We start from the raw sequence: 26869 nt of genomic DNA, 5'->3' as shown, positions 1-26869 counted from the left end.
AGCGGTGTGGCAAAAATGTTGTTGAGCCATCTTTATGTTTTTACATAGTATTGACCAATCAAAGAAAAGCAACTCTCCACAGTTTGTGCATAACAAGGGTTTGCCTACATAGTTCTGCCTGGAATAACTCTCTTCTTTTTTAGATGAACAATGCAGCATTTTCAGGACATTCAATTTCTGTATTTACAGCTCAGTACTCTTTAAAAAATAGCCTATTTGTATTAAGCATTTAATGTCACTGGGTGCTATAATAAACAGACCAAAAACTGAATGAGGAGTGTTTCCAGTACACATCTGTTTTTGCTTACTTTTGGTCAGATTAACTAAAAGATACTTATCTGCTAAGAACTTCCATGCGAGTGAACACAGCTGCAACTTCATGCTTAACACATAAGCATGAACTATATAACCACGTGCTTTTTGTTTGGAAGCCTGTTTCCAGCAGATAGGAGAAAAGGCTGCGTCCCAAATTACACACCGCATCACCAAATAGGGTTTAAAAAGCAGCGCACCACCATAAGAAGTGCATTTATTAGTGCAGTATGTAAAGTATAGAAGTGCCAGGGGATGCAGCCAAAACCTTTTTTATCCTCCAATTCTGGTTCAAATTGTAACGCACTAGATTGAAATATTCACTTATTTGTTGTTTTGAGATTGGGTTTTGATGTACTAGGTCAAAATGGCTTTCCTTATTGAAACAAATGTTAGTTTCGGCTTTTGATCTTGTTAGTTTGAGCAACTATTAAACTAAAGGACTAGGCAGAAAAAAACATCTTGAGAGGCTGTCTCTTGCAGTTGCCTCTTCATCCATAACCACCAGCATTCAATCAAGAGAAAGAAAGAAAGATGCGTGTCCAGGGGGGATTGGTCTGAGGTGTGATCATTTATAGCCATTGTGCATGTTTCAAAAGTTCACTGAAAACAAAATGAAGCACTGAAACATCTGGTATATGCATGACCTACAGATATAATTACAATTTCTTTTAAGATCACAGCCAGGGGCCTCATTTTAAAAGCGAGGGGAATACAATTTTCAGTATGTAATCCAACCTAAACCCTTGCCTCACCTACCCCTACCCCCAACCCCCCACCCCCCACCTCATAGACAACACACAAAATACATACTCAGATAATAATACATACAATGATGAAATGTCAGGGGGGTTATTTTCTCCTCAAAAGAATTTTGATTGCCACTCTCAGGCAGACAGAATCACATTGGGAGGATAGTCAGCAGCCTGTGTGCGCGTGTGTGTGTATGTACCGTTAGGCAGAAGTAGTAGATGAGAATCAGGCTGGCACTCATGACCAAGTTGGCCACGAAGGAGAAAGGGGCCAGGAATTTAAGGTTACGGGTGAACACCAGCAGGATGATGAAGGGGAGGATGAAGAGCATGTAGAGACGAGAGTCGTAGCTGGGAACGATCACTGCAGTCTGGTTGGTGTTGCAGTTCATGGTGGTCCCGTTGGCGGCCTCTACAACCTGAGCAAAATAGGGCAACATGAGACTTTAAAGGAACAGTTTTGTGGCAAGCTACGTTTACTCAACCCCTGTAATCAACCAGCCGAGATGTGTTTGGTAAAGTTTTCGTCTTTATTTTTGCACTGGAGCTACAAGGATAACGCAGGTAGCAAACAATAAAAGGCTTAAAACCACAAATTTTTATCATGCCTAATTAGCATCAGGCCTAAGTCATTACACACTTGCCTTAAATCATGTTGAACTGTTAAGTAATCACAGACTTGCTTATGTGGTTTCTATAAAAGTAGGTATGTTGCACCACTAATCACACTGCATAGCAGTATCTTAAAGTCTAAATCTTTCTCTGTATCTTTGTCGACTTGTATAGATAACAGTATATCATACAGAAACCACTAAAGCCCAGCGGTTTAAGATAACACCTTGATGTTTGTGATGTTCTAATCTGGGTGACACAGACTTCCATTCTTTGTTAGTGACGTTAGTCTCATCACTCCAGTGCTAAACTAAAGAAACAAACTTGGGATGCTAAACATGTCTTGGTTGATTGACTGTACTTGAGCTAAAGGGTCAATTATGTAAAATAGATTTGTGGCCGAACCTTTCCTTAAACCAAAGGGCAAAAGTGATATTAAAAATAAATCAATAAAACGCCTTAAGCTAAAACACATCAGAGCATGATATTCAATTCTGCCTTTCCTTATTTAAATGCATTCCTCAGCATTTTGCAAAACCACCAATCTCAACAACTCTCAAACATACACATAGTTTACATACCTGTCATTTATCTTAATCTTTGTGAAAAATAAGACTCTTTGATTTGATAAATGAACTGTGTTTTGTATAAAATGCACATGCACGGTGTGGTCCACTAGTCACCACTAGTGCTTCTATTTTGCAATATTTTCTAAAGTTATTAAGCCATTAGTTGGATAATTATATAATCGGCAAAAAAAAGTTATGAAAAATAGAGCCTATTATATATGTACATGAATTTCAGAACTTCAGTATTTGATACAGTGTGTCCTCATTATGCTTTAACAACAGCACACACTTGAGCTGGATCTTGAACGGCACAAGTTTAGGCAAAAGCCTCTGATGAAAAGATCAAATCCACTCGAGAGCCATCTGAAAGCACACTTGTTTCGAGTTCTTATCAGTTGATTTCTGTGTCTCAGCAAAGTAAAATCACTCTGCTATGTAACTGCACTGGCTATGCAGACCCCAGTTTCACTTAACTTGATATTAGAAGGTATATGAAAGGCCAACAGCGCACTCTTGTGGTGATAAAAATAACAGCAGCAGACTGGCCTGGCTCAGTTTATATTCTCGACACAGTAAAGCCTTGGTCAAAAGTTCTTGTCACCACATTGTTTTGTAAACATTTTAAATACAGTAAATTACAAAATTAACATGCAGACATTTTTAAAATGCTCCTCCTTCTTTCATATTTCATAAATGTGTGTGCACATTGCCTACAAAAAAAAACAAAAAACACGTGCAATGTGTTAGTCCTACATGACTAGATGACTATAATTACTGCACTGTGTATCTCTTACTTGACAGTGAACATGGGAAAATTCTGTCCTTTAATTATTTACAGAGCACATCACATGTATTCTGTAGACAAGATGATCATTAATGCGTGGCTTATAACATGGCTTATAACATTTTGGGAGATTATGAAAAAATAGACAAGGTTTTGAATTTAAGAATAAAATAAAAATAATGGTTCAGGTGGCTGACGTTGGGTATGAGATATCTTTGAGATGTTTCTCACCTGTTTGACATTATCACTGAGAAATACAAAGTACACACAGCAGAAGCCCAGCTGAGTGATGATCAGGAACAAATTCACCACTCGTCTAACAGGAAACACAGAGGGTACCAAAGAAAGAGAAAGAAAAAAAACTGCTTCAGTACATCCATGAGCCAGCACTTTTAACATTTCTGAGAAACAGGCAAAGCAAGTAATGCAAGTGAATGACACAGGATCTGACTGTGTAGCTACAGAACCTTCCAAACTAGTTTGATATAAACCCACAGCGCTGTGCCTTCATCTATTTAATGCCCAGTCAAAACAGACAACAAGTGAAAGTTATTTGGTTTAGCAACAGGGAAAAAAGCAAACATATATGCACTGAAAGTGACACAGAAGCCTCAACTTATCAATCATTTTGCATTAAGTGGGTTCAGGCTTTGCATTTAATACAGCTTCCATTCTTTTTTTGGGAGACTCGTTTTCAGTTTCTCAAAGAAATCTGCAGGGATATTTCTCCACACCTCCAAAGGTCAGTCTTAAAATTTAGTTGCATTTTCTGCTTCTCATGATCCACATAATCCCATAAGACACACTGAGTGATGTTAAAGTCTGAACTCTGTAGCTTTTGTTCTTGTTCCTGTTCCTTTTTTGCCTATTTTTTTTTCCCTCAGAACCTTCGACATCTTTTCAGACCCATAGCATGGTCTTCTCACAGTGGAGGGATGGACAGAAATACTTGTGGATTCTTTTCAGATCTGAAGCAAGAGTGAAGCTTGATTGTCTTCAGTAATAAAACTAAGTGCTGTTTATCGGATGGTGACAGTTTTGGTGGTCTACCAGATCTTGTATGGTTGTGAGGAGTCCCATTTTCTCTGGATATTTTGAAAACCCTTTGAACTTTTTTCACTTCTTTTCCTTTCGTCGATCCCATCCTTATGCAAGTGGATTATCTTATGTCTAATCTCCTCAGAAATATCTTCCTGAAAAATGAGTAACTTCAGAGACTTAACAGCTGTTTTGACTGGAAATGATTTTTGCACAGTCTACAATAATATTATTTCTTCTAATGATTTATCTGTGCTGCACCTCTCCTACACACACACGCATCACAAAAAGCTTTACAGAAATGTGGATCTAAACAAGACTGGAAGAAATGAAGTAGGGTTTTGGGCTGGAAAGAAAGGAAATAAAATAAGTCATAAAATTAAGTAAAAAGAGGAACATGAAAAATTAACATGAAACAAATGGAGACAAAAAAAACTAATCCATCACCTCCCCCAATGAGAGTAGTTCCTCAACCAAGATACATTCTCCATTCCATACTCCACTGCCTCCCCATAGGTCAGAAACGGTTTGCCAAGCCTACAGAACAAAAGAGACAGAAAAACCTTTAACCAGGACATTTCTATACAAATTCCTGTTCAGCTAAGCACATTAAGATTCTCATAACATCTGGGGAAGCATATCACTTAAGTGTGTTGATTATTAAAGAGAACAGAACAATACATTAGTGTACTGGTAGCTTCCGGCATGTTATTATTCAAACACACAGGGTCTCTGCTTCACTGAATGGGTTCTTACAAGCAAAATCTCACGGCACTGCTCGGACCAGATCAGTGTGGGGTTTTTTTTGTTTTTACTGGTGCTGAAAAATGAACAACTTGTATTTAATGGCCTTGTTGACTGGAAATTAAATAAAGGATGTTCTCTGACCTTTGTACATGTAATGTATAACTTAGAAGCTCTTACAGTCGACAAGTATAAACATCCAAGTCAGGCAGAACATGCAAAGGCTGTCATATAAAACTGAGCAAACAAACTCAGATCAAACAAACAGTGACAGGTGGTTCACAAAGACTTACTTATCACTTAGATGATGCGCACATTTCACCAGGATGTTCATGCAATGTACAGCTATAATACCCATCACGAAGAGACTCAGTGGTCCCATCTGTTTGGAAATGAGGAGAGATGGATTAGTGACTGGAAAAGGTTTTGCATTTGTAATATTCACACGTGAAACAAAGGTTGTATTATATATAACAGGCACTGCAAAAACCTGTTTTTCTCTTGTTACACTACAATTCAAAAGTTTTGGAGAACTGAATAATTTGTGTTATTTTATACAGTTACATATTTTATAAAGCATGCTTTCTTCCATATGTTTAAACTTAGCAAATAAACAGAAATTGCCCAATAAAACTTCAGAAAAATACAATATTTACAATTTAAGCTTGTTCCCTATAAAGGATGTGTATTTTCACCTACAAAATAAACAAAACATGAAATTTGCATATGACTCTATATAACAATAAGATATTCAGTGAAGACTTAAATCTGATGAACTAGACAATGAGAGGTAATTTTAGATGTTTCATTCAAATTTTCAGGGACTTTGAGTTCATTTACTCTGAATTCTAGACCGTCATTACCTATTGACATCATTGTCCAGTTGTATGCTGGATGCTACATTTATTGTAAATCCTCAATGTTATGCAGTTTTCTCAGTCATTATGAATTCATCTACACCTCTCATCTCAACTGACTGAGAGCATGTACTTAGTTTCAAGCCAGAGCAAGACAAAACAAGTATCGTGCTCAAAGATAAAATCTGCCATTAATGCTAGTTTTAAAAGTGCAGTGGAAGGATAACAGAGGAAAACTACACAGCAGACATGTGTATCTGCAAATGTAATTTGTTTAAACTGATGATGACATCCTACCACAAGCCCTGCGTTCTTTACAGCCAGAGGCAAGCCGAGAAGACCAGTGCCGATGTTTCCTTTCAGTAAATGAATTAACGTCTGTAAAGACCTGCAAAGACGAGAATCAGGGCCTGAGATCAGTGGCCAAGACAAAACAACTTCAAACCATTCATGCAAAATAATCGCTGTGATGAGACTTACGAGGATCCCGATCTGCCCCCAATTCGCTCATACTCGTTCTGCATGCGTGAGGGTGAGTGGACAGGTTCGTCATCCTCTGTTGGGCTCTCCTCTATTCGGGAGAACACAGGGCCTAAGAAAAGATACAAACAAATCCATAATCATGTTTCCATTGAATATGACAAGTTCTAGACAAAACTTCTTTATTGTTGCTGTTGTAACAAAACCTTACAGCTCCACAGCTTTTTAAGATGGGAAAAAAACGTTCTTTAGCTTAATGAACGTTAATGCAACTATATTTTATTGTATGTACATTTGGACCAGTTCTATTGGTCTATTCAACATGAAAAGTAACAATTTATCATATTAAAGTATGTCATACATGATATAGACAATGTATGACATGAAACAAGGTTAGAGTTTTGCTACATTGGATATTGTGAGGGGGCAAAAGCATCAGAGAGATATTACAGAAAAAAAGCACATTTGAAAGAATGCAGTTTTTAAATAATTTTAATTTTAATTACAGCCCACAATAGTGAATATTGTCATAACAAGTTTTAAGTAGGGAAATTTAACTTAATAACAAAGACAGTCTGGCAAACTGCATTCAGCATTCATCCCTCAAAAAAATTGATGTGTTAGGCTTCTTGGGGAAAAAAGGCCTGGAAATTAATTTGTAGAAAATAATCTTATTTAAACCTCAATATTCACTATATTGGCCAGAAATATTGTAATTGGGAATTTTCTCCAAATCACCCAGCCCTACCTCTGATCTGCACTAGAAACAAGCACAGTGACAGCTATGCACATGAGCAAACTATAGTTTAGCTCCTTAAAATCTCAGGCGTATTACATATTAAAGCTTATTATTCAGTAACTACATGGACTACGGTGCAAACTGCCTGATTTATTCCTAGGTTACAGAAGTGTGTTGTAAAACCTTGAACCTACTGAGAGTAGTGGCCATTTAAGGGGTTAATTTAATAAAACAAAACAGACTGTAGCTGAAATGGTCTCCTAATGCAGACTAAATTTGGTTACCATCCTGATAGTTGATGTCTGAATCCATGGCTGTTCTGGTTGTCTAAACGCTTTACTGGTCCCCAGCTTCACTGCAGAGACAACACATCCACAGTCACTGTGATCAAAGAGAAACAATCCATTGTTATTACATTTATTACTCTTCCAGTACAAAAGTATGAGTGGCTTAGAAAATGTGTGTGTGTGTGTGTGTGTGTGTGTAGTACAAAATATATAGCACTTGTTTCCCTTTGCTCTTATTCTCTCAAATCTACAAAGCAAGACAAAGATCACTGTGCATGTAAAATGCTGTTCTTGTCCAGTCATTGCACAGCGCAGCTTTTATATGTTGTGCATGATGCAAGGACCAGGTGCACTACTTGTCTGATTTTATCTACACACCAACTTTCATATAACCCAACAACTAAGAACACTTAATATGACAGTGACAATGCAACTCTTAAGGAGGTCACATAATTCTGACACTCGTTTAGAGGGAGAAGTAGGCCTACATTAACAAAGATACAACACTCATATCAACATTTTGAATTCATTTGCACTAAATTATGTTGCTGATTATTCAAACTGCATGCTTTTTTGTATAAAGACAAAAGCAGTAACAGTCATGTCCCACTTAGGGTCAATATCAGGGCAGTCTATATAGTTGTTTAATGGCTGTAGGTCTAACATACTACTATGTGTATACATAAAATCACTGTAAATAAATTATCTACATATTGCCAACTAGACAATCTTTGTTCCATGTATCAGCTGACAATAACAATATTCACGTAATCACATATTGTGGTTAATGACATCTTCATAATATTGTATTAAGATAATACATGCACACAGAGGTATTGGGAATTGTTGCATCCTTGATGGTTCTTTAATCACGGCCCAGCAATCTTGATTAACCTTCTGGAATCTTGTTTTCTGACATTCTTAATGGACACGGTGTCTTTGGTTTCCCCCATTTTCTGTTCACCCAGGCTTGTGACAGACCCCCTACACAGTATATACAGCATGAAAGGACAGCACTGTGACCATTTCTGTGAATTATGAAGATGCTCAAAACAAAAATACAGTAAAACAGCTGTACAAACATCAAATAAAGCCTGAGATCAGTATGTGACCACACAGTTCTACTACTGTGGTCTGAAACCAGAGCTACTCTGTATGTCTAAAAATATATCTGGTGAAAGAGCACTTGTTGTACTAAAACGCAATAACAGTATTTCAAATTGTTCATAACAGTATCACCGAAATGAATATTGTGTTGTTCCTTATTATTAAATATCAGCACATGTCTAGATGAAACCTATGTAAACTGATAGATATTACATTATTGCTGATAGGGTCCAAAGCTGAAGGCAAGATACTGTGACACATATTCAGAGCATCACCTTCTTGGATGTGAAGAGCCAACATTCCCGTCAATGTGAACGCTGTTCATGTGTGCAAGTAACACTGAAACCAGGAAGTGTGTCATGCTACACAGCTCAACTGACCATGTTATGCAAGATTTTTTTCACATCTCTGTGAACCAGCAGCACATACATCAGCACACTGTGCAAAGGGATGCCATAGAATACCTGCTGACCACTGCAAATGTCAAAGGCATGACTAGTTGGTTTTACATTGTTACTTAACCAAACCCTCCTTTTAAGATCTCTCTATAGCCTCTTTCTTCTTCTTCTTGTTGTCACAGCTGCATCATTATAAACCAGAGAATAAGTCTGGACTGTATATTCATTAGTCAGCATTTGCAGACACAGATTATTTCTCTTTGACAATGTTGGCTCTCCACACACAAAAGGCTTATATGCTGAAAATATGTTCTGATATTATTTCATATCACAATATATTTTCAGGTTTTGAAATATATCAGCAGAAAGCACGAGATATTCCATATTTCATATGTTTCACTTAAAGCAGAAGGGACGGTTTAGTTTCTATATGAAACAAGGATTGTCTGGATTACAGCACTAATGAATACAATGCCTAGCAATTTATATTAACACCACATGCAGGTCAGTATAATAGGCTTACAGGCTAAAAACTACAAAGGCTACCCAGGTACAGCACAAACACCAATAATGAACATAATAACTGCTACACCTACTTTCGCCTCTCACATTCACAAGCCCCCAGCTAATCAGCTTGTACGAACAGCAGGTGCATTAATAACTAAACTTTAAACTCCCTAGATATAATCTGTCCAGTCCTTTCACTGGAAGCCCGGCTTCTATTCACTTCCTACTGCAACCAAATTCTACTGTAAGAGACGCATTGATTCTTTCAGTGAAGTGACGCTGACTTACCACAAAGTCCACAGCACGCTGGCACAGACTGAAGCTTATTTCACTAGCAATGATGACCGGCCCGACACATTTTCCAGTAATAACTTATGCAGACATCCGTTCATAGAAGTCTGGTCCGGTTGGGTCCTCCCTTGACCCTGTTTGAAGTCCACTGATCCACCCGCCCGCTTTCTGCTTTCTGCTGCGGCTTGTTGTTTCCTCTGCTCAGCCCGCGGTCACATGATTGTGTTGGTCAGCTGGTGCAACTTCCAGGGAGCTTCTGTATAAAGCCTGAAAAAACGTGCAGAGAAAAAACTCGCCCAGCTTCCACGTGCAGCTTCAGCTTTTACTAAAGGCCTGTTCTCCAAGCTAGCAAAACAAAAATGTTATCCACGTCGTGTCAAAGTTACAATCATCTTACACGCGGTAAGTTATAGGCATCTGAATAAATATTGAGAGAGAGAGCCTTAATAATATAATCTGTATATCTAGCCTTAAATGATGACATCAAGCCTTAAATAAAGGCTGAAATAAATTAAAGGCTTAAATAAAGGCTGAAAAAAATGTGTGTGTGTGTGTATATATATATATATATATATATATATATATATATATATATATATATATATATAACTATGTACAACACATTCTCCATCAATCTGAAGAACAATTTCCCCTGTGAAGACACCATTAAGCATGAAAACAGTTCTTTGAGTGTTCATGGTTTTAAAACCAAAACCACCGTTTTTACTAAAGAATCCTTGATGGAGCCACATCTTTCTGAGGGTGCAATAATAGAAGAACCCTTTTTGGTGCTACATAGATTCTATTTAGAACCATGAAGACTACAGTGTTCACAACCCTGGTCCTGGAGGTCCATTGTCCAGCCATTTTAGTGCCATTTTCAGCCACTTTAACTCAGAAATTGGATGTTAATGAGCTGATTATTTGGATCAGGGGAAATAGAAAAAGAGAGCAGAGAAAATGCTAAAAAGTGCAGGTCCTCCAGGAACAGAGCCGAGAAACAGTGGGCTACAACATATTCTGGTTCAGTCTCAAGAACCATTTCACCATGCAAAGAACCATTTGAGCATGAAATGGTTTTATATAGAACTCGTGGTTCTGAATAGAACCATAGTCTTTACTAAACAAGACTCGAAGAACCATTTTTGAGTGTGCATGACGGTCTGTGTTGTACTAAACGCTTCAAGAAAGCTGCAGTAATTTATCGATCATCCCTAAAGTCACACGTCTCCGGTCTGCTCGGTGTCAGACTTTAGTGCAGTGTTTGGGATTCATTGCGTCTCTTTGCAGGAGAATTGGTGGACTTGAATGCTTTGATCGTCTGCAGGCTTTGTCGGATCATGGCTGTAAGTCTGTTTTTATCATTGATAAAAGCCGATATGCTGTCTGTTCTGTTCGGATTTTTTGGGTCAGTTTTCCCGGATTGTTCAGTTAGCTAACCTAGCTAGCTCGCTAGCCTGTTGGATTTGATAACTTCAGTTTGAGGAGTAACGTTGCTGGTGACCAGCCTGAAATAACGTTAACGTTTACTTTTTTTCCACAGACCCACGAATTTTTTGTTGATATGACATGCGAGGGATGTTCAGGTGCAGTCACTCGAGTCCTTAAAAAAATAGGTAGGTCTACACTTTTGTGTGTTTTTGAGAAGATATTTTCAACCTATCCAACGGAGTATGATTTATGTGAGCTAACCCAGTCGAACTATTGCAAATAAAGTAGTGATAGAAGTGATTAAGTCTTAAACTGAACTGGGTCAAACATGTAGCCAAAAGCAGCTTCTCACATAAGCTATCAGTGTAATGATATTCCATAGCTATTTATTTATTCAGAGGAGCTGACCTATTGAAAGTTTTATATATTTTTAACCTCAGTGAGGTAGACACACAGTAAAGGAGCTGTAACAGGTAGAGGTCAGCGTTCAGTTTCAAATGAGGGCTGTGTTTGTGCTCTAAACGCGTTTCTCATTTGAACAGATGTCAAGTTTGACATTGACCTTCCTAACAAGAAGGTGTTCATTGAGTCCGACAAAGATAAAGATGTCCTTCTGGAGACGCTGAAAAAGACGGGGAAAACGGTCACCTACATCGGCACAAAATAGACAAGATCGAAAACCTACAGATCTGTCTGTTTTGAAGACCACGTAAGCCTCTTGCCCTTCGTTAATAAAGTCATCGCAGCCTAATAGTAGCATTAATGTTTTGTCATGTTATGTAATATTCTGTAGCGCAGTATTATATCCCTCAGCTTCATCAGTTGGACAGAATTCACAATTCACACATCCTTTTTGTTTTTGTTCGTCTTTACACTGCCCGGCAAATGCATCATGTACCCATTAAACACTGACGTAAAGGCTAAAAAGTAATGTTATACAGTTTCCTTGCATTTGTAAGCCAGTGGAATAGGGCACAATTTCAAGAATTTTGAACTACTACTTCAGAGTGACTGGTTTTATTTAGTTTTCTCCCATCTACAAGATGCATCATCAGATGGGGGTTTTCTACTCTTCAAACTAGAAAATGTCACTGCAGTGGGGCTATTGTAGGGTGCAAAGTAGGCCTTTCTACAACACGTGCAGTAATGGTGACATTTTTTGGGCCCGGATTGGTTCTTTATTTACTTGTTGATCTGCATGTGCATTTTGAATTTTTTTAGTGTGTGTGTGTGTGTTTGTGTGTGTGTGTGTGTTCAGCTTCAGTTTCCCTTTCATTTGTACTTATCCACTTGACAGGAAGGTCATGGCCATCTGTGAGTTCGTACACTTCAAGAATGAAGGTGTGACTTTGGGGACCAGTGGAAGGAGCGTCTTAAACCTGTCCAGCTGTGTACCATGAAAATAAAGTCAAATGCTAATCGATGTAATGAAATATTAGTATCTAATGCTTAGATGAATATATACAAATATATATGAGTTTTGTAGTTGCATTAAAACAGCTTATTAAATAGACATACACTGCTGCTTAATTGTCTAATCATGACCCTGTTTACATACACGCCTGCAGAAATAAACACTGTTGTCATGCCCTGTTTGGAGTTATAGACTTTTGTTTTTTTTATGCTCATAATTTTGATTAAGATCGGTTATAAATGGATCTAAAGCTCTTGAAGTTTAGGCAAACATCCTGGTCCTTCACTACTGTTTCAGTAGTGCAACAACTTGCAAGCAATCTTACATTCATCATACGCTCTCAGATAAAAAGGTACGACACTGTCACTGGGGTGGTACCCTCAGAGGGACATCTCTGCACCTTTATTCAGAGAACATGATTATACCATAATCCACTGAAATTATATATTATTATATTCTAAATTGTATTGACTCCACACACCCCATCTTGCCTCCAGGCTTTTTATTAAATGGTTCTGTTTTAAAACATTATAAAAAGATACAAATATCTGCTTTTCTACTAGGAAAAACTTATAAGTTACACAATTGGACTTTAAAACCACTGCTGTACCTGTGAGGGAACGTTTACACTGTTTGTACCTTGATAAACGAATCACGTACCTACATGGTACCTTCAGTTCTAACGGTGTAAATGTATATACTGTGCAAAGGTATTGGGCACCTTGGCACTTATTTAAAGCCATTTATCTTGGCAATATGTGTGTTTGAAAAAGTATTGTGTACCATTAGAATAGATGAAAATAAAACAAAGCTTGGCTCAAGATTTTGGCCATTTTTTAAATTCCATCATCCACACACCTTTCTGAGGAAAGATTGACTAGCTACACCAAGTATTGTATGATAGCTGAAAATAATTAAGGGCTTCCTTGAGGAGAGGTTTGGAAATGATTTTATGAATGCATGGACAGACTGAATGTTGTTTGTATTTATTGTACCATTAAAGTTTTCCTGAGCAAATAAATGCTTACAGTAAAGATAAATAACTTTTCAAACAATTTTCTCAGGTTTTTAATATTCTCACAATGTTGCGTATATTTCAATGCATCTATATCAGTTTTCCAAACTATCCCAAAGAGTTCAACAGTTGTAATTTGCTGAAAATGTATAACATTTGCATCTGATCTAACAATTGACTGACAATATCTTACAGTTAAAATAGACTGTAAAATGTAAAAGTGAATGTGTAGAATTTGTTTGATAGTTTTGGTGTACATGGGCAAATTGCAGATTTCTGTTTCTGTATTTTATGAAAATTACTTGCCCTCAGTTTGCCAGTTGGGGGCAATATTACACATTACTAAAGCAACATCACTATCACAGCATTAATCCTGCTGCAGGATTGCTTTACTAGACAATGTATAGGCTTAAAATATTGAATCACATTTGGAAATTCGTTTTAGTCTAGGAAAATACCCTGATGTATATTATCTTGTATTTTTGCCAGTGAAGAACATGGTAAAACCTTTAGCAGTTTATTGTGTTGCAGTACAATGTATCACACCCACATATACATTTTCAAGTGAACAGGCTGCGATTTTCCTTTTGTGGAGCAAAGCTGTTTCCCAGAGATGGATTAAGCCTTGTCCTGCACTCAGTCTCAATAAAGAAGTACATATTCAGAATTTCTTTTTGGTCTAGATTTTGGCTTAATCTGGATCTGGGAAACTAGCCCTTTAGGGTTTAGGGGTAATGGTGTGGTGGGCTAAGGGGACACAGGTGGCAAGCCTGAACAGTCGTGTGGGCTTACTGGCTCAACACTTGAGGATCCTCCCACCAGTCCGAGGCCCACAGACACTACAGATGCATAGAGGACTGTAGCACAGCAGATGTAAAAAGCCCAACCAAGGAACTTGACCATCTCGGGCAAATGCTCCTCAATGGACAGCATGAATGCAATGAGGGCACACACACAAAATGCCACTGTTAAAATAGAAAGATTTTGAAAATGTCAGTCAAAAACAATAAAAAAAATTCCAGTCAGTACGCACAACCTTGCTTTATTACTGCTGATTGAATCATAAAGGACACATCCAAGGACAAAGTTGGTCACATTGTCAGGATCTGAGAGGGTTATTTTGATTTTGTAATTGCGTGCTGCCAGATGTGGGTTGAATCACGCCAGTCAACGCCAATGCCTGGCTACCTTGTTCTGTTAATTGTGTAAATCACTTCTAGCAATTCCTCCCACATCTGGTAACACACAAACATACGAATGGGCCATTTGTTCTTACCTGACATGACGTTTAAAAGAAGGGCTACAATGGCTCGCTTTCCTTTGCGAAGAGCTGGTTTAATGGCAACAAGCGTTGCCAAGGAAAGTGTGGAGGAGCTTGCCAGGAACATCCAAGTCAGACTGTACGAGCCTAAGCAGGAAAGAAGTAATACAAAGGCCTTTGTTACATATCAACCACAAAATATGTCAACTTCTTGTACACTGAAAACAGTGATTTGTACATTTTTTGACCTGTATTACATTGAAAATAATACAACAGTAAATTATTTAATATTTTTATTGGATTTTTTTTTCAAAATAAACATTTCAACTTTCAATTTTGATTCTTGCAACATATTTCAGAAAAAGTTGGAGGAGTTTACCATTTTGTAACGTTACCATTCCATTTCACAACACTTGTAAGATGTTTAAGTACTGAAGACACCAAGTGATGCAGCATTTCAGGGGTGATTTTGTCCCATTTTTAATGCAAACAAGTCTTGAGGTGTACAGGGTCACCGATGTCGTATTTTTCATTTTAAAATAAGGGGACAGGTTGGGACTGCAGGCAGGCCAGTTCAGCACCCACACCCTCTTTTGGGCAGCCATGCCTTTGTAATGTTTTCAGACTGTGGTTTTGCATTGTCTTGTTGAAATATGCATGATCGCCCCTGGAGAAGTTGTCTTGAAGGCAAGACTATTGTCACTGTCCTAAGAAAAAACATGTATCCCTTTTTTTAATTATTATTTTTATCTTACTGCATCATTTGAGCATGACAGCTGTCCATGACGTTATGAGAAAATGTCATGATGAATGGGCCAATATAAATGTTTTAAAAATGCTTGGAATAAAATCTTTGCACATTAACTTACATTAAAAGTGAAGAATGTTTTTGCCCTCTCCTGTAAACTTATAATTTTGGAGCTATTTCTTTGGACAGCGATAATATATGTTCCTCCAAAATCTCTATGCACTTTTTGGCATTAATAATGCCATCACAGAAGTGTGAGTTACCCTTGACACAACTCCATACAATGCAGACCCTGATATACTGATTCGTCTGACCATAAAACACATTTCCACAGTGTGATGTTCCATCATCTAGGATGTGTCATCTAGAATGTCTTCATGGCTTTTGAACAGAAGGATAAAATGCAAAGAATGCTCACCCATCCAGGCTGGAAGTGTGGTGCAACTGAACAAGCCTTTGTAAGTGTCACAGACAGCAAAGAGTCCTTCGCATGCACCCCCTGGCCGCACCAGCCACTGAGGGGCACACAGGCACACAGTGTACAACAGGAACTCCACACAGACAAGGGTGCTCAAAACGTTTACTGAATTCTTCATGACAGTTTCCAGTCCTCCTTTTTCCCCCCCAAGATGTCAGTCTTGATGTGTGGAATCTTGTTCAAAAATGATTGTGTTGCTGCATTAAAGTCTCCTGAAAGCTGATGCCTGTCTATCCATTAAGATGCTGACAATTTCAGTAGTATCTCTCTGGATGATCCATTGCAGAGACGTGATTCTGTTTCAGCCGTTGCGAGGCAAATGCAGCCCTTTCTTGTTTACATGATGATAATTCAGGTGAGCTTTGATGATGACGACTTGTTATCCAAATGGCTTGGTCAGCACAGAGACAGCCAAATCAAAAAGGGAGCCAGATTTCCTCACAACCTGTTTGCTTCCAGTATTTTCAGCAAACAGAGCCCACCAGATAAGCACACTGCAAACACAAACACAGGAACAGAGCTAGCAGGCATGTAGCCTTTTTCTGTTATCTGAGTAAGGATAATAGTGCCTTCCTTATCTGCCTGAACGTTTATAACACTCCATTACACTTCAAAACAGCCTGGTAACCACATTTAACACTCTTTACACCATCTTTATGTAAGTTATGCAAGTGATCAAGCAAAGGTGTATTAAGCAAATTGCGCATAGGTTTTTAGTGAAAACTGTAATTTTAATAGCTGTGCTGTTAGTATAGTTACAATAAATGTAAATAGAGAAAATTGAACTACACCCGAAAAAAAAAAATACAAACAATAGTTTTGTGCATATGTCTTCAAAAATCGCTCTAGGTTTTGCCTGATGGAAGACACACTAAATTAAAAGAGACAATATGTTACAATAAGGTAAAACACAGTTTTCTTTCCAAGAAAAAAAAAATTAATTTCCTTTCTGTTCATATGAAGCAGGGAGAGGATTCAATAATCTATCAAATCAATGAAGGGGCCCATTCATTGCGCTGGACCATCCTCATCTGGCCAGCAGGCTGCAGTGTGTAGCTGAATGGAAAAAAGGTAAAGTAAAATCAAAGGATGTACTGTACCTGCAATGATAAGAACAAACACGCAGCTTAAAATCATTTCAGCTTTCTATTTAGATTTCATTTCAGCTTTCTATTTAGATTTCATTTCAGCTTTCTATTTAGCAAGTAAATCCACACATGGGAGTAGAAATTACTGTGTCCTCCATGCATAGTGATTTAGTGCATTCTAGTTCTCAGAAGAAAAAAATCACATTAATTCACAGCATTAATCAGTAAATTAAAATAATGATATATACCTTAAAACCAACTTCTAAGACTGAAAAAAATCCTTGCCAATTTCTGTTGTGAAAAACTCAAAAGATTGGAAAGTTTAATAAAGGCAAATGATGGACAAATTAAACACTACATTCCATTGTTGAGGCTTCTTTCCAATTGAAATGTTCAATATGTGTAATACATGAAAACATGTTTTCTGCTTTTTTCCCAAATGCTGACATATGAACAACATGTCCCTATAAAAAATATCTGGTTGGCTAATCTGTACTTCATTAAGCTCTGGTTGTGGAATATAGCAAATCCACGCAATGGCTAGGAAGGAAATCTGAAACCAGACGTTATTCAAACAAGCTCATCAGATATTAGCTACTTTTTACAGTATTTTTGTTTGTATGCATTTGTTCTAATGATATGTCCAAAAGCGTATAGACACTTGCTTGTCCATCATTTCTTCTGTAATCAACAGTAAGGAGTTTGTCCTTTGTTGCAGCTACAGTCTCTGCTCTTCTGAGAAGGATCTGCACTAGAGGTTGGAACACTGTGAGGATTTGATTGCATTCAGCCACAAGAGCAAGTGAGGTCAGGTACTGATTAGGTCTGGATCACAAACATCACGCCAGCTCATTGCAAAGGTACTGGATGGGGCTCCATCACTCAAAAGAACACAGTTCCACTGCTCCACAGCCCAATGATGGTGGTCTTTATACCCTTCTAGGTAAAGGTTGGCATTGGGCATTGTGACCATAGGCCCATGTCCAGCTGCTCCAGAGCAGCCCATTCTATTTATAATGTTATTCTATGGAAATTATACAAGCTGTGTATGCACACTTGAATGCCTGTGTGAGTGATGGGGGCACGTTATAGTAGCTAAATTCACTAGTTAGAATGGGGGGTCTGGATATTTTTGAACATGTATTGTAAATGGGCTTTTATAAACATTTATTACCAAGATAAATGGTTTTAAACAATGTACTGTATGTATGTATATATGGTAAGTGTCCTTGTGATCAATGAGTATAGGCTAGACATTGCAACATGCTCTTTTTGTATCTGATAACTGCCTCATCTTGAAAAGTTCAGACCACAGTCTGAACGTGTGTTAATATATGGCATTCAGATGAATGCATTCAGATAGTGTATTCCATCTAGCCAGAGAGTCAACAACAGCTTGTTTAGACTGCCCTGTGTTCCAACGTAATCAGCACTCCATCCACGAAAAATAAAAAAGAAATAAAAAAATGAGACACTGGCATCTGCAGACATGCTAGAACAGGGCTGTCTCTGTTTAAAAGGAAACCCTTATATTTCCACGGCTATCACAAGATCAGAATTAGACTGCAACATCAGCGCCAAGAAGATGGAGGAAAAGCAAGAGACAGAAACTTCACATAAACACAAAAATGACCTAGTCTTTCAAGCCAGCATTAACTGTCATGGTAATTAGCATTAATGAATCTTTTAAGATTTGAGTTATTGTTTCATTCGTATCATCAAATTTTCAGTTCCAGAATACTGATGCGCAAGGCTGAAAAAACTTCAGTTGATAAGTCATGGCCCAAGGACACAAAGAAACATTCCTTCTTCCTTTTTAAAGTGCAGAGTGTGCACAAATGTGTGCACTGGCATGCTGTACAGGTAGAGGCAAGTGCAATCATGTGAGTGAATCAAGAAGAAGACTCAACTAAGTCCTTTACAAAGTACAAAGTCCACTCCTTGGCATGCAAACCTTCAGTTCCTTGGTCTGTTCCATCTCAACAACTCATCGTGCGGATAATCCTTGAGTTTATTGTAGAACGAGAAGAGCATTCTATGTTCAGTTCAGATATTAAAAGGGCCCATAAAGGGCTTTTTTTGAAATAAAAGGGTTTGTTAAACAGTAACACTATCAATAAATTTACCCAATATTTCCAAATATATCCATGCAGCCCATTTTGGATTAACTGTTTTTGGGTTAACTTGCATTTATTTTATTTTCACCTACTCAGCAGTTTAGCCCTGCACATTCATGCTGAAAGCTGTCTTCAGGTCTGCTACCAAAGTTTTTATCCATCTAAAAGCATTGTGTAGCATATCATCACTTTTGAAAGAAAATCTCATATCTCCCTAAAAGTACCTCTACAGGACAAACAAAAAAACACTCTTAACTTGCAATATAAGAAAATGTAGTACGATGTTATTGTAATTGTGGGCTATTACTTTTGGTCTGCTTGCCATAACATTGTGACACATTTTAAACAGCAACTGGTATTTCCAAATTAATTGTTAAAAGTGGAGACTTGACAGCAACAATATATTTGCTTGTAGATGAGAATAATACATTTTTGTCCTTCAGTGTTCATGCATGAATAAAATACACTCAGTTTGCAAAACAACTACTACAGTGGCTACTGTTGCTTTTTTGCTGGCACATATCCCGTTTGAAAAGTCAGCTTTCATCGAAAAATGCTGCAAAAAATTATGAACTTCTTAGTGGGTTTTTTTGTTATCGTTATTGCTATCGTTCATCATTCGTCATTCATTTTCTAAATACGATACAACACGACTTGAAGGTACCAGAAGTTATAAGGAGTGTTTCCCAGGACTGCTTTTCTGAAGTAGGCACAATACAGGGCAGCCAATCAATGGTCATTTACATATTCCAGGCTTAAAGCCATAACAAAAACAGCCTGTTTAGTTAAAAAGAGGGTGGAAAACAGTCATGTAAAAATTAAAGTATCTATTTCAGGTTTATAAGTCTGCACAAACATCACGTGGTAAATAGAGAAAGAAGTCAAATGCAAAATAATGTTTATATCATGTAGGCCCTTTAAATTTCAAGAGCTTTGACATGATGCAATTAACCTTTATTTTCAAGAACATAGTTGCATTGCCTACCAGTTGCCAAAGTTACAGACAACATTGCTAGAGTTTTTTATCTTTGAAAAAGTGCACCCAGTAATTCAAAGGTATTCTCTTTTAAATGTCACTCAGTGGACAGACTTGCTGGCTCAGTAATTAAATGCAGATTAGGCCTTTGAGGTAAAACTGATGATGTAGCAATATAAGGGCATTAATGGGATATCACATTTTACTCTTTTATATTCTAATCACCAACCTATTAAAGCGTTTTAATCTACCAAATGCCTTTTCTATTGAAGAACAAATGAGGAAGAGTGAAATATTGAAATTAGGTTCCTGCAAGCCTGTTTTTAGGGCAGCTGACCTGCCAGTGGCCAAATTAAATATTAGACATACATCACTGTGACACTTTTATTTTAATATTGTGTACAGAAAGGAAGAAAAAAACAATATAGTCATCTAGAAATGGAAAATGGATGCAATTATAAACAGATGAGAGAGAAGTAGAATATAAATGATTAGCAGTCATCTAAACTAAAAAGACATAAATCTTCAGGACACTTGAACTGATTCTAGCTCAATTCTACATTTTCACGTAATAAAATGTTAACTGTCGAATTTCATCTCATCCTAGGAGGCCATCAAAGCCTCCGCAGCTGCAACATATGCACAGCTTTAGCATGGGCTTGACAATGCTGCTTGCTTCAGTCGTCCACTGAGCTTTTGCTGCTTCTGCTCGTGCTGTTTCATCAGCCGGCTGTGGGCAGCCTTCTTGCCAGAACACAATATGTAGCAGTAGCTCAGTCTCCTCTGTACACGTCACCTCCTCTACAGTAACCAGGCCGAACGCTGGCACTGGTTGCCGTCCCACCGCATACAGCCCTTCTTCTACCGCTTCCCCCCGTCTTGCCCTGCTGCCATTACACCCACTTAACAGCTGCAAGAGAAAGTTACAGACAATGCAACCTCACCATGCTCACCATTCCACTCACTTGCTCCATCTGTCTCCTAGTCATTATCCTCCAGCTTGATTGATGCCCCACATGTTTTCATTTCAGTTCTGTCACTCTCATTGGGAAGTAAGCAGAGGAAGGAAAGGATGAGCAGCCATTGTGTTTCTCAGGCATGCATCCTGCAGAAGAGTCTTTCTCCTTCAATCTCCTAGCAACAAACCGGGTTCCTCCAACCAAAGTTCCACTGCACTCTCTTTACTTTGTTTACCTGTTACTGCTGCTGATCTTCAGAATGATTGTTTTATAAACATCCTCTGCGACAGTGAGATATGGATTTTGGCAATCTTGACTGAGATCCTTACATAGAAATTCCTCAGAATCTTCACCATTTCTGCGTAATTAAACTGATCAGAATAATTTGATGTGAAACGTTCCATTGTAGAGAAACTTGTCGAGTCCAAATTGCTCACATTGGTGATGACAGGAACCAGAAGTCTTAATTTAATGCCTCTAAATGCTCTCTCATAGAAATACATGCAATAGTTAAAAGTGTATTCATATTGGAGAGGTACATGGGTGTTGTGAGGCAAAATAATCCCCAAAGAAATCCCCTTTCAGATTTACCACTATTTTACCATCAGCAACATTACATACGAAAACTGAGGCACGTTTAGTTTGGTTGGTTATTCTGGTCGTAAATAAAATGGCTATATTTCACCACCACTGTAAAGAAAACAGAGTCAGTCAGACATCAAACCACTCTGAATGGCTTTATTTACATTACATTTATTCTCAGTAATTTAATTATGCAGACTTTTAGGAATGGACTTTCATAGTTGCCTCAAACTGTGAAAAGTTGTTAAGCAGCCTCAAATAAACTTGATTGTGTGTTTTTTCTAATAGTTAAACATACAATTTTCTATAAAAATGGGCAAATGTGGGCATATGTTGCACAGCCAACAGTAGTAGCAATCATCAGTGTCAGAAACTACAGTGGTGTGAGGTAAGCATGTGGTCATGTAGCTATGCAGTTTCCATGATGCTAATTTGCAGCTGTGATCTTATTAGCCTTGAAGTACCATTGAAAAAATTAAAGAAGCAAACTTTAGACACCAAAAATGTCTAGGATGATCCACAGTATTCTGGGAAACGGGGATGTTGGGTACATTTGATATTTTGATGAAATTGTGACTCTGTATTCTTAAAGCCCATGACTCATTATCGTGAACTATTGTCTGTCATTTTTGTGATGATTTTTACTGTGAACTGGCAGAAAGAGAGGTTTTTGGAAATTATTTGTTTCTGCCTTTTTTTCTGTTTGTTTTGAGTTGGGTGGGACTAAGTTTGAGACATAGGTGAAGTCAGACCTCCTAAAGTACAAATCAGAGTATTCCTCTCCTTAACATAAAGTGACTGCTGTCCCGCACGTCTCAGCCAAAACTTCCAGCAAGTAGCCTATTTAAGCTTTTCCAGTAGCTTTTCAAATTTACAATAGCTAGCCATCCACCCTAAAGCAGCGCTATATAGTACTTTCGTTAAGTAGCATTACTGAGTATGGAGAAAAAAAAACACACTAAAATATAGTGTGCCTGTGCCACCATGAGTGACCTTGTAAAGCTTGAAATAATCTTCTAAAGGTCAGAGGTACTAGTATCTGTCATATGACTTTACGCATTGGTGTCACCCAGTTTTGACTGACTTCTCTTCAAATACTTTTTCAATGCACTCACAAAAGTCAGATTCATCCATCTGTGGGGGTCTGAGCACAACCGATGTTACAAAATGTTCTTTCACACGTTGCATGTAACTACATATTTCCACCAGAGAGGTCTCCAAATCCCCAAATCCTACATAGTGTTGCTTTAGGATTTAGGAGTGTAGGCTTGAAATGACATGTTAGCTTAATACTGCTTTAGCTACACCCCAACTTCAAGTAAAGTAATTGTAATTTACAGGCATGGCACACAGAAAATCTCTGTTCCACTGTTCTACAGTTCCACACCAACAACAGCAGTTTATATGACCTTTGTTTCAGAAGCATGGTCCAGCTGTTAGCTAGCTAGCTATAGGGCATGGATTTAATGACAGTACAGCCTGAGTTCTGTAACATTAAGTACAAAATGTCTCTAGGTTTCTAATATGATCATTAGACAGCTTGTTCTCCATTTTACACTTTTTCCTCACCATTAAATGAGCGGTCAAGAAGAACAAAGTGGTCTGTTTTCCTGTGGGGGATGTTCTTCAGAATCACATGCTTAGGGCTGGACCACATCGATCCTGCCTGCTGCATCCATCTTTAGTATGGTTTACATTGCCAGAAAGATGCCACTGTCGATCATTATATGATCTGACATGCCCACACAGTTCTGAGCAGGCAGCAGCTTGGAATTTCTTTGCAGCATATATCTGCTATTAAATTTTTCATTTTATGTATATTCCTTTAATAGAATACTGCTAAACATTTTCCTGTTAAAGATTAGAGCATAATTTTAAACACAGGGGGCTTTAAGTCTCCTTTCATTTCTCCTTGGTTTCCCAAAAGACTTGTGCATTTTGTATGATTATTTCTCACTTGTAGCTCAAGTTGAAGAGTTTGAAAAGTCATTTGTATCTACAGTCATGCTTTGTGAAAAGAAAAACCAACCATTATATTATTGCAATGTTGGTTTTTTCTGTCATCGAAACAACCAGGTCTATACACTTCAGAGTCACTGCTGAACTGAGAATAGTCCACCAACCAAAAATATCCAGCCAGTAGCCTGTGACCTGAAGGGCTAGAGGATGACCAATCAAACTCTGCAGCAACAGATGAGCTACTGTCTCTAAATTTACATCTATAAGATGGTCCAACGAGATAGGTGTGTCTGACAGAGTGGACAGTCAGTGGTTAAAAACTCCAGCAGCACTACTGTGCCTGATCCACTCATACCAGCACAACACAACAAAACACCACCACCATATCAGTGTTACTGCCGTATTGAGAATGATCCACCACCCAAATAATACCTGCCCTGTTGGTGTCCTGTGGGGGCCCTGGCCTTTGAAGAACAGGATAAAAGAGGAATATGTAATGTGGAGTGAGGAGGTGGACACATATGCTGAGATAAGTGACTTTTATTGAGGGCAAATCCAGGGTTGTAGTCATAACAGTCTAGGTTCAAAGATCCAACAGATCAAACAAACAAATCCAAACTATACAAACAGCATGTCAAAACAAGACCAGCAAACACAAAGGGCAAACACAGGGCTTAAATACAAAGAAGCAGGTAGGAACAATCAGGGGCAGAGTCACTAAACAAGGGGGCTGGACTAAAAACCAAAACAAAGAAAATGTGGACTAAACCAAAACACAACACGAACACATGGACAGGACTGGGAGGGGCCAATTGTGACAGTAGCCCCCATGCCCAAAGGCGCACAACTCCGAGGTGCACCAAACAAAACACAACAGAACAAAATGAAACACAGACACAAGGGACCAAAAACAGACAGAACTAAAAAAAAGACAGAACACGGAACACGAGGAACAGAGGACGCAACAGGCACAGGAGCAGACACAGGACACGGAACAGGACCAGAAGGCACAGAAACGGGAGCAGAGACCAAAGGCACAGAAGCAGGAACAGAAACAGGCACAGAAGCAGAGACATGAGAATGCAGAACAGAAGACAAGTGCACCGACACAGAAACAGGAGACACAACATCAGACACAGGAACAGAAGACACACGAGCAGACTGACGAAAAATGGGCCGGGAGGGAGGACAAGGAGGAACAACACAAAACGACGCTGAGCGAGGGACAACCAGAGGCACAACAGGATGAAGGAAACAAGAAAGTAACACTGACCACGCAAAAGACAAGAACACAGGAACCAAGACAGACATAGGCACTGAAACGCAGACAGAAACCGGGACAGAAACAGAAGGACACAGGAATGGGAATGGGCACAGACACGCCAGAAGGGAACAAGACCACACCAGGGACTGAGGAGGGCAAAAACAAAGGGACAGAAAAACCAGAAGCAGAAACAGGAGACCAACGGGGAGCAGAAGACACAGGAGAAACAGGAGGCCCACAGGGAGCAACAGACACAGGAGAAACAGGAGGCCCATGGGGACAACAACAGACACAGGCAAGGGCGGGACAGGTGGGAACAATGGGGTAGTGACAGGAGAGCCTGCTGCCATGGGTGTGGCCATGGGAACAAGAACTTGGGCTAGGCACAGTTGCTCCAACCTGGAGGAACACAGGACCCTCTCGGCCGCTCCCAAGGCTCACTCAAGCTATGAAAAGCTTGCAGTGATGCTTGAAAACTAGCCAAGTACCACAGTAAGGGTTATCTGCAGGTTCCTTCCGTCTTACCACGTCTTGCGCTGCAGGTCGCTCCTCCCCTCAGTGTTTCTCAAGCTGGGTGGACCCAAGAAACTTACCTGAGCTCTCGTCATCCAAACCGAAGACGGGATGGTCCTCCGACGAGACACTCATGTCCCCTCAGTGCCAGGGGATTTGCTCTCACCGGCTTGGCGGCGTTGGGACACGGGTAACTCAGGCTGCGTAGTGTTACGTTCTGTGTTTTGTAGGTCTGTTTGTTTTGTTTCTGGTCTGTTTCAGGTCAGGTGTAGTGGTAGTGATTGGCTGCTCTGCTGAGTTGGTTGCTTGTTGCTCCGCCCAGTTGTGCAGTTTCTATTGGCTGGATCTGATGGCGAGAAAATTCAAAAGGGCCCTTTGTCTGGCAGTCGGCGAGCTGCACAGATTCTTTTTCCTGCTGAGCCGACATGTGCTGCTCCAGTGGATGCCCACCAGCACAGACCAAATTTCTTATGTTGTTTGATGTTTAGTAGCAGGATTCTTAGGGGTGACCTGCCTTTTTTTTTGTTGGGACTTTTACCTCTGTTTTTTGGAAAAGAGTAGGCAGGGTAGTTTCTTTGTAATTTATTTTCTTTTGGTTTGGTTTTCAGGGCAAGTTAAACATCTCTTTTTTTTTTTAGGTGATTTGTTTGTTGTTTTGGCCTGGGGTCATCCTGAAGCTTTTAAAATCCTGTTATTTTTGGTCATTTGTTCCAGAAGTTGGTGAATCTCGAGAACTGTTAAGAATAATAAAACAATCTGCTCTACTTAGTTTTTGGTATTGTTTGTTTGGTCTGAGGCTAAGTGGGCACTCACTCAAACCTTTTGTGCGTCCTACCCCTAGAGGACGTAATAGTAGAAACAGCGGGAGCGGAACAGCCACATCCCAGTATGTCGCTTACTCGCTGCATCCTCTGCTGGCGGCTGATCTTTATGTACCGTGGAGTGAGGAGGCAGACGCATACACTGATATAAGCGACTTTTATTGAGGGCAAATCCAGGGTTGTAGTCATGACAGTCCAGGTTCAAAGATCCAACACAGATAGAATGGGGGACAGACATGACGAAACACAACCAAACAAACAAACAAATCTTAACTATACAATCAGCACATCGAAACAGGCTTACGAACAAATAACAATTCAAACAAAGACCAACAAACACAGGGCTTAAATACAAACAAGGATGACGAGGGACAGGAGGAAAACAGGTGGGAACAATCAGGGGCAGAGTCACTAAACAAGGGGACTGGACTAAAAACCGAAACAAAGAAAACACATGGACTAGACCAAAACACAACACCAACACATGGACAGGACAGGGAGGGACCAATTGTGACAAATAACAAAGTATGCAAAGCAACAGATGGACTACAGTCAGTAGCTGTAGAACTAGAAAGTGCAGCTATATAGTAAGTGGAGCTGATAAAATGGACAATGTGTGTAGAAACTAGGAGGTGGTTTTAATGTTAAGGCTGATCACTCTATGTATTATAGCAAAGCAGCAATTATAGCTCTTCTAAGGGTTAAATTCTCAGACTGCTAAGGGTTAACTGCAGTTCCAATTACCAGGGTTGAGCTGTCCGTTTCA

General features: G+C 39.0%; 2 protein-coding genes across 3 annotated transcripts in view; one reads left to right on the top strand and one right to left on the bottom strand.

The window, feature by feature from the left end:
• slc36a1 (solute carrier family 36 member 1) overlaps positions 1 to 9695 on the bottom strand; it is a 56902-nt gene extending 47207 nt beyond the window's left edge. The window contains exons 1-8 of one of the 2 annotated variants that reach the window (XM_017689515.2): positions 9475 to 9695; positions 7172 to 7268; positions 6149 to 6260; positions 5966 to 6056; positions 5105 to 5193; positions 4515 to 4604; positions 3261 to 3345; positions 1265 to 1483 (exon numbers count right to left, since the gene is read on the bottom strand). In XM_017689515.2, coding sequence (XP_017545004.1) covers positions 1265 to 1483; positions 3261 to 3345; positions 4515 to 4604; positions 5105 to 5193; positions 5966 to 6056; positions 6149 to 6260; positions 7172 to 7199 — 714 coding nt within the window. In that variant the 5' untranslated portion in view covers positions 7200 to 7268; positions 9475 to 9695. The remainder of the gene's footprint in view (positions 1 to 1264; positions 1484 to 3260; positions 3346 to 4514; positions 4605 to 5104; positions 5194 to 5965; positions 6057 to 6148; positions 6261 to 7171; positions 7269 to 9474) is intronic. The other variant, XM_017689523.2, reaches the window with a different exon arrangement.
• A 991-nt stretch (positions 9696 to 10686) lies between these two features.
• Positions 10687 to 12501, top strand: atox1 (antioxidant 1 copper chaperone). The gene is made up of 4 exons (XM_017689529.2): positions 10687 to 10823; positions 11021 to 11093; positions 11451 to 11617; positions 12206 to 12501. The coding sequence occupies exons 1-3, from the start codon at positions 10818 to 10820 to the stop codon at positions 11573 to 11575; spliced, it is 204 nt and encodes a 67-aa protein (XP_017545018.2). The 5' UTR covers positions 10687 to 10817; the 3' UTR covers positions 11576 to 11617; positions 12206 to 12501.
• Positions 12502 to 26869: the final 14368 nt, after the last annotated feature.

Source organism: Pygocentrus nattereri, chromosome 8, assembly GCF_015220715.1.
Source record: "Pygocentrus nattereri isolate fPygNat1 chromosome 8, fPygNat1.pri, whole genome shotgun sequence".
In the NCBI taxonomy this organism is placed as follows: domain Eukaryota; kingdom Metazoa; phylum Chordata; class Actinopteri; order Characiformes; family Serrasalmidae; genus Pygocentrus; species Pygocentrus nattereri.
Note: the sequence above shows the minus strand (reverse complement) of the source record. Positions and strands in the feature narration are given on the sequence as shown.

What these genes read in the sequence shown, in the direction of transcription:
- atox1 (XM_017689529.2), top strand. An exon ending in TCGAGTCCTTAAAAAAATAG is followed by an intron (nt 11,094 to 11,450) that starts GTAGGTCTACAC and finishes TCATTTGAACAG; the next exon opens with ATGTCAAGTTTGACATTGAC.